Source organism: Ursus maritimus, unplaced genomic scaffold (assembly GCF_017311325.1).
Source record: "Ursus maritimus isolate PB19 unplaced genomic scaffold, ASM1731132v1 scaffold_11, whole genome shotgun sequence".
Taxonomy (NCBI): domain Eukaryota; kingdom Metazoa; phylum Chordata; class Mammalia; order Carnivora; family Ursidae; genus Ursus; species Ursus maritimus.
Window position 1 is genome coordinate 8,593,367 of NW_024423453.1, and position 21,355 is coordinate 8,614,721.

General features: G+C 34.3%; 1 protein-coding gene across 14 annotated transcripts in view; it reads right to left on the bottom strand.

Annotated features, from left to right (window-relative positions):
- CAMK2D (calcium/calmodulin dependent protein kinase II delta) overlaps positions 1-21,355 on the bottom strand; it is a 312,574-nt gene that overhangs the window by 21,233 nt on the left and 269,986 nt on the right. For 9 of the 14 annotated variants that reach the window (XM_008689455.2, XM_040626265.1, XM_040626263.1 and 6 more), the window contains 2 exons: positions 17,286-17,327; positions 14,634-14,682 (listed from right to left, as the gene is read on the bottom strand). In XM_008689455.2, the coding sequence (XP_008687677.1) occupies positions 14,634-14,682; positions 17,286-17,327 (91 nt within the window). The remainder of the gene's footprint in view (positions 1-14,633; positions 14,683-17,285; positions 17,328-21,355) is intronic. The other 5 variants (XM_008689454.2, XM_008689451.2, XM_008689453.2 and 2 more) reach the window with 1 other exon arrangement.

Genomic DNA, 21,355 nt, shown 5'->3' on the forward strand with positions numbered 1-21,355 from the left:
CAAATAACCAATTAGGTTATTTGATGAGTAATTAACAGTCCACACTTACAAAATTCATGTCTATAGTATGTTAACTGAGATTAAGACAATAATAAGAATCTTCCATAGAGAATAATTTTGAGCTAAAAAGGAGATACTGACTTGGGAGTTCGGCAGGGCAGACCACCGGGAACATCTTTAAAAATTATCTATTGCACTTCTATGGGCAGATTACACAACACAACAGGATGAGAAGTGAGGTATAATTTAAATAACACTGATAAGGAAATTCTTCAATAACTCATAACATTGCTCATGTTAGAAAATTCTAGTATAGACTCTAAGGATACCAACTGTGGTACAAATACTCAGACATTTATCTCAAACAGTTTTCTGTTATATCCTCCATAACAAATAAACACATTTCATTTTTATTAGCTATTTAAATGATATTATTAAATCCCATCTTACCCTACTCTTCTTTTTACTTGTATAGGGTCTGAGTGAAGAGCTTCCATTTCTTGAAGAAAGAGTTAAAATACACAATCCCGTATGTTCACACTGCTCCTATACTGGTAAAAATACCTCTAAAAAATCATGGTAGTCTCATTTAAATAAGCTACCTTTTCTGTCATTAAAGACCATTAACCTTTTTGGAGGTACTTCTCTACTGTTCAGGAGTATCTTTACATTTTTGTTCACCTTAATTTTGTATAATGTGATACAATACTTGATCAGAATATGAGAAGTCTGAGTGAAGTAGGCTAGGTATATACAAATACTCTATACTCAAAACAGACACCACCACCACAGATTACTTTCCCCAACTGAAAATATTCCCTAGTTCAACTTACAAACAAATGACATTTTGGAGCAGCACTTTTTTCTTTTCTCACATTTTAAATTTGAAAACACATAATAGCAATGGCTTGTCTATTACTCAAACTTCCTAAAATCCAAAACTCTCTCAACATTTGTCATCTGTGTTTTGCTAGGCAGACATATTCTAAATAACCACATGTAGTGATGTTAAAGAAATCAATGATCCTGTAATAAATTATTTAACAAAGAAGTAGCTCTTTCACACTTGATTCGTTAACTTCTATCAAGATGGTTAGTGGCCCTTTGAGGAAACACTGAACTGGATAATTATAATCTCCAAGAGGGGTATTTTATGTTATGGTTCTTGAGACATTTTCCTTGAGAAGTATGTAAATAATTTTGCATATATATGTTTCTTTTTAAATATGTGTTTTACTTTTGTGGAAAACAAGCAGTCTACATACTTTCACTCTCAACAAAAATAATCAAAACAGCCTAAAGTGAGCTAATCTTCCAAAAACACTTGAAAACATTCAAGGATAAAAGATCAGTTTAGATGAGGGAAGGCTGAATCATTACTTAAAATATTTATGTTTAATTGGAAACAAAGTATATCTCTGAACTCAAAATTTTAATGTAAAAATCTCATAAATAATTTATTTATTGAATGTCTACCATATGGTACCAGGAAAGGAAAAAAGCAGTGAATTAAAATAATCTAACTTTAAATTCATCACAAGTTAAAAGAATACTGTTACTTTAATAAAAGCTTTTAAAAAAATATGAACTTCTATTTTAAGGCAAAAAAATTTTTTCTGTACTTGGACAGCTTTTATGTTTATGTATGTAAATTGGCTGGATTCTATATGTGGATTTTAACATTTAGAGATATTTACCCACTTATCTGAAATAAATGGCTTAGAAAGTAGAAACATTGATGCTAAAATTAAAAAAAAAAACAGGTCTCTTTAAATTTACAGTTTTTTTTCATTGTGAACCTCTGTGCTTATATCATCTACTATTAGGAAAGAATGGCCAGAAATAATATAATTTGACTAAGCAACTATCATGGGCCAGAAATTTAACAAACATTATCTCTCTAGTCAACATGACCATGCTTTATTGTTGTTATTATTATTTTGTTAAACCATATGACACTGTCACTTTTGAACGTTAAAAAAAAAAAAAGGTTAAAAAGTGAGATACTATTATCCTCAGAGAGGTTTACATGAGCAATTGGATTACACAGCCCATGAAGTGCTGGGCTGGGATTCAAGCCTAGTATTTTTGACATCAAAGCACATGCTCATCCAAACAGGGACGAGGATCCTATGTGGGTTACTTTTTAAATTTGCAAATTTATATTTTTAGCTCCTAAAGTATGGGGGGAGGGGCAGAGGACATGTGCATAAAAACCTATAAAGATAAAAAGTTGTGATGAGAGCATAACTTTTAGAGAAGTTTCATCATTTTATTGGCTGGTAGGAAATGGCATGATTGATATCCATCATATCTCCTTCCTCCATCAATTAAGTATTTGCTTTTCCTATTATTACCACTTGTCTAGATGCTGCAGATACAGCAGTGGACAAAATAAAAATCTCTGCCCTGAAGAAATTTACATTCTAGTAGAGGAACAAAGAGACATTAAAGAAGTAAAATAAATATTTCACATAATGTAAAGTATTAGGTGAAAGTAAAGCAGAAAAAGAGAATGGAATTGCTGGATTTGAAGGCACAATTTAAAGTAGGATCATCAAGGTCTGAGAGGGTAACATTTAATCAGAGACAAAAAGAGAAGAGGCAGCAAGCAACACGGAATGTGTATCAGGACATAACAGGCAGGGAACAGCAAGTGCAAAGGCCCTAAGGCAGGAACCTGCTTGATAGGGTTTCAGGAATAGTGTTCTTGAGGTATATAATACGAGATGAGGCCAGATGGTAACAGGCGGCACAGCTGGTGGAAGTTCTTGTCATGGAGGGACTTTTAATTCTGAAACGGCTTTGGCACACTATATTGTACACCTGAAACTAATATAACACTGTATGTTAATTATATTGCAATAAAAGTAAAAAAATAAAAAAAATAAAAATAAAATGGCTGTGGCAGTCATTGGAAAGTACAGAGTGGAAACATTACACAATCTGATATATTTTAAAAGTGTTACTCTGACTACTATGTTGTGAATAGACCATAATCAGGTAATGCTAAAGCAAGGAGAGCGGCTAAAAAAGTCATGTCCATGATATGGGCAAAGATGATGTATCTTGGACCAGGGTGGTGGAAGTGGAGGTTAGTGAGCAGTTGTCAAGTGGGGGGAAAATGTGTGTATTTTGAAGGGAGAGCCGGTAGGATTTGCTGATAGACTGACAAACTGGATGTAGAGTGTAAGCAAAACTGAGGAGACAAAGAAAGCTCTAAGATGATGACCCAGGAGTATTTAAGGAACTAGAATACACCATAGGCATGTCAGATTCAGTTTTCATAGATGCATTTGAACACAGATACATGAAAAATGGTTGGAGACATGATATATAGGAAAAATGCAATTAGATCAAAACACTGCAGACTGGTACTGATATGATGTAGGTGAGGGTAAATAAAAAAGGAATGCTTCCTGGAGGTGTCAGTAACATTTTAAAAGCACTGACATTTTAAAGCATAATTTAATCTATAACATGAAATAATTTTACAAAGAATTTTTATGTTTCTTTTTAAAGAAAACACAGCTGAATAGTTTGGGAATATTCAAACCTGAGTATAGGTTTTAAATTTTCTGTTCTAATCTAAAGAGATCAAACCAACCATCCAAAGGTATTTGTATATTGCAAATTGTTTCCTTTTGGTACTGAAGTACCCACATACATATAATTAGTCATATAATATGGCTTTAGCAGGGACATTTATTTTACCATAGTAAAACAAATTACAGCAATCCCAATAACTAAATCAGTATTTCTTTCTTTCTTTTTTTTTTTTTTTTGGATATATAATGTAACATTGTTCTCTTGGGCAATGTTGTTTAGCAGAATTTGCCAATCCATTATAAGAAAATAAGCATCATGGTTGGTACCTTCATTCAGTAATGCCTTCTCTGTTTCTTCTTGTAGTATCTTGGTTCTCCACCTAACATGGTTTGAAACTGAATGACCTGTGACCAGGTAAAATAGTAAAAATGCCCAGGGCTGAGATTCATTTGACTATTTTACACCTCATGCCTCCTAAGGAAATCGAAGGGATCTGAGCAGAAGTCCATACCAACAACAACAACAAGAACAACAACCAACAACAAAAGGCCATTTCACTGATTCGCTGATGAATAAGAAGAATCACTAAATAAAACAGACATATAATTTCTAGGTATAATTATTGGTAGAAAATAATACAAACTCAGCAAAGCAGATAGTATTTTATTATTTTATTCTAATAAATAATTTCAGAATTATATAATTCATAGCTAATAGAAACAAATAATTATAATTTAATTTCTGCATAGAAATGTATGAAGTAAAATAATTTTAGATATTTAAAGTAATTTTATATAGTAGATACTTTAAAAACTTGAAATACAGCCCCATAATAATTCTTACTGGGATGTGTTAGTACTAATTTGACAGTCTATTCGTGCCATGCTAACATTTTGAATATACAGGTTGGTGGACACCATTTTTTTCCATTGCAATAATATTCCATAAAACTGCAGTTTATTCCTGTATTTGACTTTGAATTAAATGTCTTTTTATAATTGTTTTGGATAATTTATATTATTATCATCTATATTTATTATATATTACTTTATAATGTACAATTTTAACACTTTAAAAATATGAGACCTCATAACAATTTTAGTAGTATTGCATTAAAGTAGGGTAGATAAAAACCTTACAACTCTATATTGTTGATTTCAATATCTAAATTCTGTAATCAGGAAGGCTGAGCCACAAAGTTATACAACTTGCTCTAAGCAAGTTAGATAAAAGAACTACAAACAGGAGTGTAAACTCTGGATTCCAATCAGATCCTTGCTAATATTTTTTTGTCATCAAAAACAGTAATGAAGTTACAATCTGAAAAGGTAAAGGAGACAGAGAAAGTAATAAAATACTTTAAAACTTGCACATAATTTTAAATTTAGTTGCTTATTAAATTGGACCATTTTTATTAGGTAATGGGAAATACAGATACATAGAAAAAAAAGAAAGTTTTATACTCAATACATATACAACTATATTATAATGTAAATTAGATCTTGCTAACTACAAAATTTTTGATTGTATAAGTTGTCTCATTATCTCTTATATTTTAACTTCCACATCTAAGAATAGTATATGTTAGATTATCTAAGAATAGTATATGTTAGATTTTTAATCTCTGAATTTTTTTTTAAGAGGAACCATTTTTTTTTTTAAGATTTTATTTATTTATGTGACAGAGAGACAGCCAGCGAGAGAGGGAACACAGCAGGGGAGTGGGAGAGGAAGAAGCAGGCTCCCAGCGGAGGAGACCGATATGGGACTCGATCCTGGAACGCCAGGATCACGCCCTGAGCCGAAGGCAGACGCTTAACGACTGCGCTACCCAGGCGCCCCTAATCTCTGAATTTTTACATTATTAAATTATTAAAATAAATTCAAAATTATAAAACTGGTAGTTTAATCATGATTTGGAAATTGATTAAGAAGAAATAAAAAGTACACGTAAAGAAATGAAAATGCAATGGTCCAAAACCTTTGGGATGTAGCAGAAGTGGTTCTAGGATGGAAGTATATAGCAATATAGGACTACCTCAAGAAGCAAGAAAAATCTCAAATAAACAACCTAATATTACACCAAAGAAGCTAGAAAAAGAACAAACAAAATCTGAAACCAGCAAAAGAAAGAAAATAGTAAAGATTAGAGCAGAAATAAAAGATATAGAAACTAAGAAAAACAGTGAAACAAATCAATGAAAGCAATACTTGGTTCTCTGAGAAGATGAACAAATAGCAAGACTCATCAAAAAAAGAGAAAGAGAGAGAACTCAAAATAAGCAAAATCATCAACGTAACAGGAGAAATAACAACACCATAGCAATACAAACTGTAACAGAATACCATGAAAAACTACATGCCAACAAATTAGACGACCAGAAGAAATGGATACATGCCTAGAAAAATTTAACCTCCCAAAACTAAAGCAGGAAGATATAGAAAATCTGAAAAGACCAATTATCAGCAAGGATATGGAATTGGCAATCAAAGAACTCCAAAAAAACAGAAGTCCGGGACCAGATGGCTTCATAGATGAATTCTACCAAACACTTAAAGAAGAGTTAATACCTATTCTACTCATGCTAGTCCAAAAAATAGAAGGGAAATTCCCAAATTCATTCTATGTGGCCTGTATCACCCTTATACCAAAACTAGATACAGACACCACAAAAAGAAAGGAAAGGAAAGGAAAGGAAAGGAAAGGAAAGGAAAGGAAAGGAAAGGAAAGGAAAGGAAAGGAAGAAGGAAGGAAGGAAGGAAGGAAGGAAGGAAGGAAGGAAGGAAGGACGAACGAACTACAGGCCAATACCTGTGATGAACATAGGTGTAAAAATGAAATCCATAAGCAAACTGAATCCAACAATACATTAAAATAATCATTCACCACAATCAAGTGAGATTTATTCCTGGGATGCAGGGTGGTCCAATATTTGCAAGTCAATCAATGTGATATTGCACATCAATAAGAGAAAAGATAAAAAAACCATATGATCACAGATGCAGATAAAGCATTTGAGAAAGTACAACATCCATTCATGATAAAAACCCTCAACAAAGTAGGTTTAGAAGGAACATATCTCAACATAAGAAAGACCACATATGAAAAACTACAGTGAACATCATACTCAATGGGAAAAACAGAGCTTTTCTCCTGAGGTCAGGAACAAGACAAGGATGTCCACTCTTACCACTGTTATTCAACATTGTACAGGAAGTCCTAGCCACAGTAATTAGACAACAAAAAGAAAGAAAAGGCATCCACATTGGTAAGAAAGAAGTAAAACTTTCACTATTTGTAGATGACATGATATTACATACAGAAAACCTTGAAGACAGAAAACCTTAAAGAACTGATCAACAAATTCAGTAAAGTTGCAGGATACAAATCAACCTATAGAAATCTGTTGCATTTCTATACACTAATAATGAAGCAGCCGAAAGAAAAATTAATAAAACAATCCCATTTGCAATTGCACCAAAAATAAGATACCAAAGAATAAACCTAACCAAAGAGGTGAAAAACCTATATTCTGAAAATTATAAAACACTAATGAAAGAAATTGAAGATAATACAAAGAAATAGAAAGACACTGCATGCTCAGGGATTGGAAGAACAAATATTGCTAAAATGTCTATATTACCCAAAGCGATTTACAGATTTAATGCAATCCCTGTCAAAATACCAACAGCATTTTTCATAAAACTATAACAAAAAATCCTACAATTTGTATGGAACTACAAAATACACCAAGTAGCCAAAGCAATTTTGAAAAAGAAAAACAAAGGTAGAGGCATCCCAATTACCAACTTCAAGTTATATTACAAAGCTGTAGTAATCGAAACAGTTTGGTACTAGCATAAAAATAGACACACAGATCAATGGAACAGAATAGAAAACCTGGAAATGAACCTACAATTACATGGTCAATTAATCTTTTACAAACCAGGAAAGAATATCCAATGAGAAAAAAATAGTCGCTTCAACAAACAGTGTTGGGAAAACTGGGCAGCAACATGCAAAAGAATGAAACTGGATCACTTTCTTATACTAAACACAAAAATAAGCTCAAAATGGATTAAAGACCTAAATTTGAGACCTAAAACCATAAAAATCCTAGAAGAGAGCACAGGTAGTAATTTTCTGACATCAGCCGTAGCAACATTTTTCTAGATATGTCTCCTGAGGCAAGGGAAATGAAAGCAAAAATAAACTATTAGGATTACATCAAAATAAAACGCTTCTGCACAGAAGGAAACAAGGAACACAACCTTCCTACACAAGGAAACAATCCACAAAACTAAACGACAACCTAGAGAATGGGAGAAGATATTTGCAAATGACCTATCTGGTAAAAGGTTAGTATCCAAACTATATAAAGAACTTATACAACTCAACATCCCAAAAGCAAATAATCCAATTAAAAATGGGCAGAAAACATGAAGAGACATTTCTCTGAAGAAGACAGAAGCTGGCCAGTGGACACATGAGCAGATGCTCAACATCACTTCTCATCAGGGAAATGGAAATCAAAACTGCAATGAGATATGACCTCACACCTATCAGAATGGCTAAAATCAAAAACACAAGAAACAAGTATTGGCAACAAAGTGGAGAAAAAGGAGCTCTCATGCACTGATGGTAGGAATGTAAACTGGTGCAGACACTTGGAAGGTTCCTCAAAAAGTTAAAAATAGAACTACCCCAAGATCCAGTAATTACACTACTGGGTATTTATTCAAAGAACACAAAAACAGTAATTCAAAGGGATACATGCACCCCTATGTTTATTGCAGCATTATTTAGAATAGCCAAATTATAGAAGTAGCCCACATGTCCATCAATAGATGAATGGATAGAGAAGATATGGTAAATGTATATACACATACAAACACAGACACACATAGGAATATTACGCAGCCATAAAAAAGAATGAAATCTTGCCATTTACAAAGACATGGATGGAGCTAGAGAATATAACGCTAAGTCAAATAAGTCAGTCAGAGAAAGACAAATACTACATGATTTCACTCATATGTGAGATTTAAGAAACAAACAAATGAGCAAAGGAAAAAAGTGTGTGTGGGGGAGACAAACCAAGAAACAGACTCTTAACTATAGATAACAAACTGATGGTTACCAGAGGGGAGGTGGGTGGGTGGAGGAGAGGTGAGGTAGGGGATGGGGATTAAGGAGTGCTACTTGTTGTGATGAGTACTGGGTGATATATGGAATTGTTGAATTGCTATACTGTATACCTGAAACTAATAAAACACTGTATGGTAACTATACTGGAATGAAAATAAAATTAAATTAAAAAAAATACCACCAAACCCCAAAATAAGGTGAAGTAAAAATAAAATTTAAATAAGAGTTCATCTGTTTTCAAAGAATAATATTTTTTAAAAAAAGTACAGCAATTAGCAAATATTTTTACGCTTCAGTTCTGAAAGACAACTGCTTATTTAATTAACAAGTTGCGCCTTGATATAGGTCCTTGGTGGTCATTTTAAATATAAGTATTGGGAAAGTATGTTAAAACACATTACATTTTTTTCTTATGAGAGCCAAACCTGGCTAAAATGCAATACATTAATATGTTTTCTATGTCACAAGCTTTTGTCAATAAAAATACTAAACCTGTAGCCTAGTTTCAATATAAACATTATGAAAAGCATGGTTTGTAAATACAAGATTTTTAAGTAATAATAAAAAAGATTGGGAAATTGATGGCAGGAATCTTAGAACACACATGATTTAGAACTTATGAAGTACTGAGTAAAATAGTGCTCCATTATTTTCTAAAAGTATATAGAGTTTTGCAAACTTGCTAAAAAAGCCATTTATAGAAACTTTGAACTGAGAAAAACCCTATTTATTAATATAGGGTAAGCCTGTGTTTTCTTAATGATAAAGTGAGTAGCTACATGGTTTTGTTAGTTGGTTTTGATCATTTTGATTTAGGACTTTGTTTTAAGCCAGAGTGGCAGCAGTTTTGACCCTGTATTTTGTCAGCATGGCTAATGAAGCCTGAGGCTATCACTGACAAACTTGAGATACAAACCTAGTGGGAGGCAAAGAGTAAATGGAAAAACCTGAGTGAGTATGGAGGTAAAATAAAGGAATGTAAAAAAGAAAAATAAAGAGAAATGAAGTTACTTTATGTTGGTAGTAAAGCAGAATAAATTCTTCATCAGTTCTATAAGTTACTGATCCTGATTAAAAAGTTAAAAGATCAACAGGCAGATACACACATGTAGACATGAATTTTTCTAAGTAAACCTGTTTAAAAATCAAATTTGGATTAGAAATCTGAAAGAAGTTATTAGGCACTGCACTACAGGTCTTCTAAGACACTTTTAACCTAATGGAATGACATAATTATCAAAGGTTCTTAAATGACATAACCCGAAGTTTCTTGATTTGCAGATTCTCTTGAAGAGAGAAAGGCGTGCAGGACAAATGCTGAGTTACAAACCACAGAGCGATCCAAAGAAGACTGGTATCGTGTGATCATCTGCCTCAGGGAGTTCTACCCAGTAATGATGGTTTTCACTGAAAATGGAACTTAAGAATAGTTGAGTCTGAGTATTCCGTCATCACACTGTCCACTAATGTACAGATTCACAAAGACATACACACAAAGTTCATTAACCAAGTGATTCTGTAGATGAGCCAAGACCTTTATATCCAGATGTCATCAAATACCAGGCCCCATTCAAATGATAAGTGTGTCAACCCTTGCCCTTAATTGGGCCTTTTGCAAACATTCTATGCAACTTCATTATCATCATCTAGTTGTCAGCAAAAGGAAAAAGAGGATACACCAGAATGAAGTCCCCATTCACAGTCACGCTCTTAGCAATACATTTCTGCTTGTTGTGCAGAGCTTCACTGGTCTAGACCCGTAAGAAAGATGAAATGCAGCAAGAGATCCAAACAGCTACTCAATGGTGAGCTGTATGCAATGAGATGCTGGAAGCAGGATGAGTGACAGAGATGACATAAGGGCACAGAGGAGCCCAACTTCGACAGGTGTTGCACAATTCTGGAACTCTAGGAAAGGGCAGCAGATGGACCAAACGGATGCATACCCATCAGGAAGAAGCAGCTGACTCTGAGCAATGGTGTTGGCAGGTTATGAGGTGGAGAGACATTGTGGTATACAGCGACAGGCCCTGCAAACTGTGGCTACAGCCACAAACCAAAGGACAGTCTTCAAATGTACACAGTGCTGAAAGGACCATTGCTACATATTATTGGCTTTAAGGACACCCATACTCATAGAGAGCCACACTGTTACTGTTGCCATGTACAAGTAATTGCTTTACTTGAAATGTATTCAAAATGGAATGACTATTTCAATAATTTTAGACCTAAAAATCCATATTTTAAAAACACCAGTGAATTCTAATAGGAAAACCTGTTGTTTTGGGGTGTATAAAGCTGTTTTTACTGCACAGTGCTTCTATGGTAATAGCTATGCCTCATTAAGACTCCCATTTATTTTTAAGCCATTACTGTCTTTCCATTACACGGAGTTTCCCACTCAGTTTACAGACAGAGAGTTAGAGATGATATTTGGTTTTTGAATATAGGACAAAATTAGAAATGGCTCAAAAGGTCCATGCTAGGAAGTCCACATTGCCTTGGAAAGAGAAAACTGAACTTAAGAAGATTTTTTAAAAGAAAAATTATAAAACGATCCCTTAGGGTGATGGTGAGCTTGGGAAGGGAAATGTGGTTACAATTAAATGCTGAAGTTTTTTTAAAAATGAAAAATAAAAGGACTTTCAGAAATAAAATGCATTTATCTTGAGTCTCACTTTTTAAAGTCAATTTTCTTGATACTTATTTAATTAGATGAAATAAACAGCCTAAATTACAGCATAAAAGCTTCATATAAAGTGTACTGAAGAACGTCTTGACTCTTGAGTTGTTGAAAGCTCTTGAATAAGACTAGTCACCAAGAGAATATGTGGAGCTCAGACAAACAGAAGGCATTCAATAAATATCTGCTGAATGAAAAACCTCAGGTAGCATACATACAGTTCAAGAATAACACGTAGATTGGGGCCTTATGAAAACCAAAGGCCATTCTGAATGGAACTAACAAGGAAAGCTCAAAGAAAATGGGTCTCCTCCAAATTCTGGCTCTCTAGGTGCTCCAGGTTCCCTGTGAAGGACTATCCACCTATTATGACTAATACTTTCTTCCTCCTTAAGAGCAGTTGGCTTACCTTTTTTCTCCCTGAAAAGGCCAACAAAAGGTATTCTGCTGTTGGTTTTCATTTCTTCCTTTGTCCAGGTTACCACGATGCGTTAATATCTGCCCCGTGTTTCTTTACAGTAGAGAGGGTGTAGAACTGTCACTGCCAGGCTGGTCCGTGGGGATCGGACAGAATGTGCACTACACTGGCATGGAAGCACGTACTATGGAAGCACGTACAGTGGTATTCCAGGGATCATATGCCACCATGAAACAATGTAAGTCTAGCTACTGGTGTTAGGCGGGACAGCCAGCAGGAATGGATGGAGCATGTGACCGCATGCAGGAGCATGCTAGGGCAATGTGCCTTTAAGAATATGTTCAGAAGTCTGGTGTTTCAGCATGATAACAAAGTTCTATACAGAAGGGAAAGGACTGGAAAGTGTGTGTGGAAGAAAGACAGGCAATTCTGTAGGTAGGATGTGGCTTTGTAGAGAGCGTGTGGCTTTGGTCAGGTTATATAACTGATGATCTTTTTGAATTCCTAGAGCTTAGATATATAGGTAAATTTGGGTCCTAACAGAGCTGGTCAATAGACATTCTCTACCAAGCTACCCGGAGCTATAGCAAACTCTGAGGTAAAGAGAAAAGAGCACAGTCGTACAAATGCAGAAATCAGTTAGGATCTTTCTGAAGGACTGTGTCCCGATTAATGAAGAGATTCCCATACAAGCATATCACCAGCACAATAAATACATTAAAAATATTTATGACAGTTTTGTGTACCACCTGTCTTGTAGTCAGAATGATGGCCTGGGTGATTTTTTAAAGTGTTTTCTAGTCTGACAGGTTTCTGACATCATTCAATGTAAAAAAGGTCAGCCACCAAAAAGCTGTGTGGGTCTTACAGAGAATACAAATGATGCCTGATGTGTTATATCTGTGACTCTGTGGCCATATCCATGCAAGGAAAATTAAGCAGAAACTTCAATAACTTATTCACTGAGTTCAAAGAAATAAACCAAAGCACTTTGGGGTCAGTAATCAACTAGACATTTCTTTCCATCTCAATATTATGTTTAATTTCTCTAACATTTGGTGTGTGTAGTCTCAGCACGTAACCATAAAGACAAACACTATCTCCATTTGTGAAATCCCAGAGCCAAGTTTTCTGAGAGGTGCTGATACAATTTTATTTCATCAAAAATTATTATGAACTATAAGGCAGGACTGACAGGGATTCTGTTTATATGTTGATATTTACATGGATTAACAGTGATTGTCCTAAACCAAAACTTAGTGAAGAGTCAAATTCAGGTGAGAAAGACCACTTATTCAAACCCTGCTTCTGATCACCAAGAAATATGTTTATTAGGATGTATTGCACAGAGTGAGGTGTTGCTATTCTAATATTCTTTAGCTGTTTAAAGATTCAGTCTTTCTAGGAGATAATGCACGGGTTTATTTCCCCTGATTCTTGCTCCAGAGAAGAATGTACAAAGTCATATAAACATTTTGCTTGGCGGAAAGAGCTAATGAATCCAAAATACTTACAAAGATGATGCTTTCTGAATCACTGAGAAAGCTAAATGGCATACCTGCTTATTTGGTTAAAAAAAAATCTTTTTATCTAATGTGACTGGCATCAATGATTCATAAAATTACTTCTGTTCAAATTTTAGCTCAGGGGCAAGAGCGAGATGAATAGACCTACTAAATAAAATCCTTGACAGAGCTATCCACCTTTCCACTGTAAAGGAAAAAAAAATGACTGACTACCTCTAGCAGAGTTAGGTCAGTGCACTAAAATATAAATAAAGAGCACACTTTAATATAATAGAGTCAGCTGTTCTATTCAACCAAAGAGGAAAAAGTCAGCATAGGTGACTGGTAACTTGCGGTCTATAGGCATTTTTATTTCCTAAATTGCCTGTCTCCTTGACCTGAGAATTTCCAGGTTCTTTATTCTATAACATGAATACACTTTTCCAAAACTGTGTCTTACTAATGCCACCTACAAAATGAAAGCCATGTTGATACTATTAGGTAAATAATCTTTCCAAATAATGTTTAATTATCTGACGAATCATTTCTCTGAATTTGTTTTATGCTCATTTTCCTTTAATACATCTTCAATACTTTTTTAGACATCCTATTATTACCATTCTGTTTTGGAATGGCTTCTAGACAAGTGGTTGTAGAAACTGTAGGTACATACGCAGAATTACAAAAACGAGAACACAAAACTGTGAAAGCAACTGAAGCAAAATTAACACTTCTAAAACGTCCATGAGACCAAAAAGAAGTCCAAGCATGTTTAGTATGTATGTGCAGAGGCAGGGAGATGTCCAAGGAAATGCTGGCAATGACTCATGTATATTTCTAAAAGAACCTGGGCAACTCAAGTGAATGGAGGTCAGGAATATAGCAGGAAAGTGCACAAAAACCTAGGAAAAAAAGGCTGCCAAATGTTGAACTTCACTGAGACCACTAGGTTTTAAAAAATGGTCCTTTTCATACTCTATTCTTGAACATAAGCTGTTTTCTAGACATAGATACAGATTTTATATCACCTTCTGACTGACACATTTACAATTTGATATTATGTCCCCAGACTGTCATTACTAGCTTAAAATCACAATGTGCTTGAATATCTCACGTTTGTCTATATTTCAAAACAAAGAAAAGAATATAATGTGAAAAAATGGACAAAATCAATACATGTAATCAAAATAATAGTATACATTTAAAAGAAAATTATTTTTGTTTTTTAGAATAGGCCTCGTTCCCAAACTCGTTAGTTACTTGCAACAATTATTTTTCTGATTTAGATGGAGCTCTAATTTGGATTTTCCATTTCTGATTTAATCATACCTTTCACATCTTCATCCTCAATTGTTGTATTTGAACTCTCAGTTGACTCCTGTTGAGAAGAAAACATGTGTTAAGTCGCAAACAATGGAAAACTTCACTTTTTTTCTTCTTAAAATTGGCAAGTGATATACGCATCATGCAAAATTCATCAGCAGGCTGTGTACACATACTGACATGCAGATGGACAAATACATGGTGTGGTTTTCCCAGAAATAAAATGCCAAATGCTGCAAACATTTCAAAAAGGGAGTACTCTGGTGGCCTACTCTGAAGCATGATAAATCTAGGTTATTTGTAGAAGCAGCCAAAGTATGCAACTTATTTTAAGAGCTGTGTAAGCTTGTATTTGGTTACAGTGCCCCATAAGGTGTGCTTTCTCTATATATTTATCAGAAATTGAATAAATTGGCCTAATGAATTTGACCCTAAAATAGAACAATTTCTCTTCCCAATTAATTAATCAGTAAAAACCCCGGTCTTGGTATAAGGCACTATATGAAGCACTGAATTCACAGCCTGTTTGTCTTATTCCTCTGTAGAGACAGAAAGCATTTCATTGCATTATTTGATGAAGAAGCTAGGGGTACTAAGCTGAATTATGCTGAAATTGCTTTTAGCAAGAATTTCCATGTTTGTGGGGCGCCTGGGTGGCGCAGTCGTTAAGCATCTGCCTTCCGCTCGGGGCGTGATCCAGGTGCTCTGGGATGGAGCCCCACATCAGGCTCCTCTGCTAGGAGCCTGCTTCTTCCTCTCTCACTCCCCCAGCTTGTGTTCTCTCTCTCGCTGGCTGTCTCTCTCTGTCAAATAAATAAATAAAATCTTAAAAAAAAAAAAAAAAGAATTTCCATGCTTGTGATCAGTGCAATGGAATTATATGAATAATTTACTTTCAAGGACAATTAGATTTTTTCATTCATTTCTTAATTAGAAACTGCCTTCTATCGATAAGAAACCTGCTCCCAGAATGGAAAGACAAAGCTATTTCTTTGTAAAACTACAAATGAAGCTGAAGATTAGTAAGCACACTTAAGAGGACACTGTAACTGCCAGTATTAAGATACAGTTTCTTAAAATGGTTTGATAAATTTTTCCACTAATAATGTGCTAACAAAATATTTTTTAGCAAAGAAATTTAGTAGTATTCATAAGAAAAACACAATTTTCTACTTGAAATGATTAAAGGCTAAAGCTGAAAGAAATTGGAAACAAACTTCCAATCCAGAGCTATGTGCTCAGTGATGAAAAACAGATTTTGGAAAATGATGCAAATACCAATGGTGTCCTTGTAGAGATTCAATAATCAAAAAAGCAATCAATTTATATAAATATCATATGTAATATTTAAGTCAAAGTGGCAGACTAATTAAATGTGTACCCAGAGTCTCTCCATACACACAAAACCAAAGCAGAGAATCTTCATGCGTTTCTTAATGTGACCTAGTGTTCAAATTTAAACTTAAGATGAAGGTAAACCCATGCACTGTAAAAGTAAACTAATTCATGTAAGCAAGAAATATCATGCAGCAACTCTTACAAATGATATAGCTAGAACTATCGAAGTATCCACTCCAGCTGTTATGCTTGGTCTTTCATTTGCTAACGATATTTTAAAAAGTTGTTCTCCTATATGATGCTCCTGAGTACTACAAGTCTTTTAGGGACTTAAAATATTTTAAGTGTCATGACCATAAAATACATCTCATATTAAAGAATACTTTTTTTTTTACTTTAATGATTTTAATATTGATCAACTGAATGTTAAACCAGAGGAAATGTGTTTTCTAAGACTTAAACATTGTTGATAAGAGTAAGGAGAAATTAGACCCATGACTATATTTGATATTTGGGAAAATGTGATGAAATATTTTTTCCTTCCCTTAGAGATATAATAATATATGAGAATTAATAAACTGAAAACATGGAATATGTTCAGAAAATGTCTCCTTTCATCCTATAGACATGTATACAAGTATTATTATTTAGTTAACATGCTACATAAATAATCTACAACAGACAGAAAACATTACAGTCTTCTTTCAGCCCAAGTGGTTAAATATCTGTTACTGAAATGCATATAATTCAACAAAAACAAACATTTCATAAGAATTGAAATTTCCTGATTACCTTCAATTTCATGCCAAACAACAAAAACAACACCAACAACAGGGAATTAACAGAAAAAAACACTATGACAACAGAATAAATAAAACGCAAAAGCAACATTAAATTTAAACAAACACCTATAAACTCAAGTTGATTTTTTTTGAAGACAGTGAAATGATACAGCAAGAAATTCTAAAATTTCATGCAGAATATAACTAAAGTACAACGCACAGACAGGCATGGAGAAGAAGAAAAAAAAAAAGGACCAGATGGAATTGTTTAAGATACACACTCATCTTGACATAAAGACTTTGCTTAACCCGACTTTGATGACTAATGGTACCATTCATTTCTCTTTCAAGATGTCATTCATTTTTGTTTTGAAAGAAATATGTGTACAATACTAGGTCCCCCCCCAAAAAAAAAGTGTGGTAAAAAAGGGTAAGAATTTTCTTTCCCATGTTCAGATAATGAATTAATTTTGCTTTGGATATTTGATGAAATGTGTGATCTTGTTAAAGCAAGATGATGTTGATTCTTTCTGAATACCTTGTTTCCATCAGGGTTGTGGATTACAGTAGTTTGGGGCTCCTGAGTGAGAACAAAATAGAGAAAGAAACAGTTCGCATTGGTAAGTACATTCTTACTAGTGTGAGGGACAGAGCAGAGTGAGCCAGCTGACAAAACTAAATAGTGACAAGAGCTTAAGCAATGTTAACTACTGTCAGAGGTAGCAGCTGATAAGATCACTGATGAAAGATCTCCCTGATGAGCCCATGAGACAGGATACCTCAGTACCCAGCAGCAGCATGCAAAAGACCTTATTCGTGATCAGTAAACAGACGAGGCTTTGAAGTATAGAGACCTAAAGAGGCACTCACTGTTTCACAAAGTTCTGTAACAGAACTTTCCTTTCTTCTTTAGTGAGTAGGCTGTTAACATTTGTCCTATAGAAAATGGACCAAGGACACTAGAAATTAGAACTCTTTAAAATGATCTTGAATCCTTTGTGAGGATTTTTTTTCAGGTGTATCTTTGAGAATCGATTATGGTGTCATCATTATAGTTAGTAGTGTATAGTTAATACCCAGATAAATACTCTTTGAAAATCTAGAACACTGTGCCTTGCTTAAAAAAAAGGCTATCCTAAAGAATGTATTTCAAAAGTCCATAAGCAATTCTATGGAATATTGAAAAGGTTCTTTAAAGGATTCTAGAACTAATCATATAATCACTATATTTGAGATATATTGCTACTAATGCCATGTTAATTCATACCTAAAAATAAATTTCAGCTTTATGGACTACATATACAGATTTGCTTGTAAAGGCATGCTTTTCCAAGAAGAAAATATTATTCCTTTCTGTTTTGTACCAGAGAACTGGAGAAATATTCAATGACTGAGGTTAAAAAAGATTTGGTGTCCATATATTACTGGCATGCTTGGCACTTTCATTGCATGATGTCTTGGTAACTGAGAGTTACTGCAGCCCAGTGAAAATTTTCTCCCACTATAAGCACCCTATGTCCTCTAGGATCTCCTCTTGACCACAGTATATGCTGTACCACAGAACACATTTACTGCTTCCCTTCTTCCTTTCCCTGGCTAGAGGTGTGATTGACATTGTTTTTTATACTCATAGATAACTTGCTATCTTGATAGATCCTTTTTCCTTTAAATGTTTTTAAACTGAACCTTCTGGTTTAACCCCTTAGTATTTTTTATTCATTTAAAATAATAGTACCGAGGACAGTAAAAAATCAGAAATATTTTAGAAAACCTATACCAAAATATGTAATAGTTTGGGCAAACCATTATGGAACTCAGAGTACTGAATGCCAGTAGTCAAATCTTGACTTTTAGCATCACATTATCTCAAAGTATTAAAATGATTTAGTTGTAAATAGTGTGAATTTGATTAAAATGGGCAAAACTGGTCTCCACTGGTAATTCAAAGCTCTATGCTATACATTTCATTCTTTGGATTAAAGTGAAACAGTGATCATTTAAAACACAATAAACAAAAAAGCTCAAAATTACCCAATGCCTCTTTATCTCAGAAAGTGAGGTCTTACAAAGCCCTGCTGTCTTTTAATAAGAGGGAAACAGGAACTCTGAATAAGGTCGACATTTACTGTTGTCTAGCAATAATCCCCTTAGCTCTCCTTGATGTCAATATTTACATCATGAAAGGAGGAAACCATTGTTTGCAAAATCTAGAGCTACCATCAGAGGAAGAGCTAAGAGCAACCAAAGCGCATTCTACTGTATTTCTAAAGCAGCATGCAACAATTTCAACTACAGAGACCACGGCTATCAGAATAATGTTCAACAATGAAATGAGACCATCTCATGTTAGAAACACACTGCTTGGCAACTACCTTAACAAAAAGAAAAAAAAATGAACTTTTCTCATATCTTCGAAAGCAAAACAAAACCCAAAAAAATAAAATACTTATATAATATATGTATCTATATAGTGAAAGCAAATGAGAGAAACAACAAAAAACAATAAAGAACTTAAGAAGGGTTACAAAGAGTCCAGGTATACCAGCGCCGGGGTGGGAATATTTTCTTTGGGGCTGGTTACCACGTTGGCTTTGTTGTTTATCTGTAGGTATGCAGAAAATAGAAACAGAGATGCCTTAAACCCCTTGGTAGCCAATGTCTCTATATTGCAGCATGTCTATGTGGAGATATAGACATGAAAATAAAGAGCCACTGAGGATGAACGTGAAAGACACTGTGATGTCTGACAGGAATGATAGTCAATTCTAGTCTCCGATGGTCGCATACAGGCTAGGACAGTGTCTTGTGGCTGTGCCACATTAGCCAACAAAGAACTGCTTCAGTGGAGCTCAAATCAAGTTTCAGAGTATGAAATAAATATAAACATTTTCATACTCTTCATGTTGGATTCTGTTCCCAGCTTCCAATTGTTCTCTGTTACGAATACATTCCTTTTTTTTTGTTTTGTTTTTCATATTATTCTTGATCCTGAAGTCACACATAGACCGTCTTTCTCTGGGAAGCCATCGTCACTCTGTTTAGTAGGTATCCAATTCAAAACTTAGATCTTCTGATGAAATGCAGGCTTTATAATATATTTTTAAAATGATAAGTCTGGGCCTCCTTTAAAAAACACATCTTCAATTATGAATGGGCAAACTGAATTCTTCACTATATTCTGAATCTAAAAAGACTTTTTTCAGAATTGTTTGAGAGGAGAACACTGTGTTTTCTGTCAAAGTGTTACTACTTTGCTTTCTTTCAAAATGCTACTGTTGAAGATTGTTTGGTAATATCATTCCTTTGCTTTCACATATTGGGGTTGACCTTAAAGAAAGATCATATCACAATGGAAGGCACATTGTGAAAGCAACTCAGAGGATCAATCAGTATTACAATGGGTCCACAGAGAAAACTCTTTGTAGACAAGTGTCAACTTGAAATCACAATTGAGTTTGAGCACTAAAGAATCAAAAACTAAACAGTAATAACCAACATTCACTTAAACTCATATATGATAACTTACATTATGGTTACCAAACACAACTATAAATTAACATTCATTCTCTTATACTGAATTATCTGGGTATTTTCTTTACATGTTATTATCTAAAGGAACACATCCCATAATTTTAGCATAAATGTTCTTAAGGGTCTCAAAGACAAAAATATACTGCATAAAATAGATGAATACCAGATGAGTTTATAAGCAATTACACCAATTTAATTGGACTTTCTGGGAGTTTCTTTCTTTTGTATTTTATACCTGAAGCTCACGCTGAAACCAGTACTGGGAAGAACACAGAAGGTTAAAGAAATTAATTTAGTTATGTAACATTTTGCTTTCCTATTCATTCACATTTGTGTGTTTGTTTGGTATTAGTATTATTTAAATAAGCTGTAACACTGCTCTGTGACATGCAGGAAGAGAGAAAACTTCTGGTGCCCTTTAATGAAAAACTCTTTAAATGTTAAACCATCAATCTCTATTTTGCAGATGGTCTAAAAGTTTTCTTTAAATAAAAGTGCACAGAACTTAATATCAAATTTGTGCAACAGCCAGAAAGAGATAAGAGATAATGGAATCTATTAAAAAGGGATCAAAATTTAGTACTTATATTAGTATGAAATACATGATGGAAGAGGAGGGATGCAGACACAAATAATTTCCTATCAGGAAGGGTGCGTGGCAAAACTCAGCTGACTTCTTATCAAATGATCAGAGGTACTTACAATTAAAGCACCTGCACATATGTTTAATATGTTATACTCAGTTTATATCAGCAGATACAAGAGTAAAAAAGGAATATACGGAGATACTTCTTTTTTTTTGAGATGTTTTTATTTCTGTTTTGAGAGAAGAGACTTGATTGTTTTCTAGAATAGTTGTGAAGAACTGATTTCTTTCAGTGAAAATGTCACGCATGCACACCTATGCACACGTACATCTCTGCACAAATGTGCACACACACATACAACACACACCCTTACACACGTTCACACATAGGTACGCAGCGTACACACAGCGCCACGTCTTCCAGTTGAGGGCCATTCTGCCCAGCTGAGCCATCCTTTATTGTCAGGCACGGCAAATGGGAGTTAGACGAA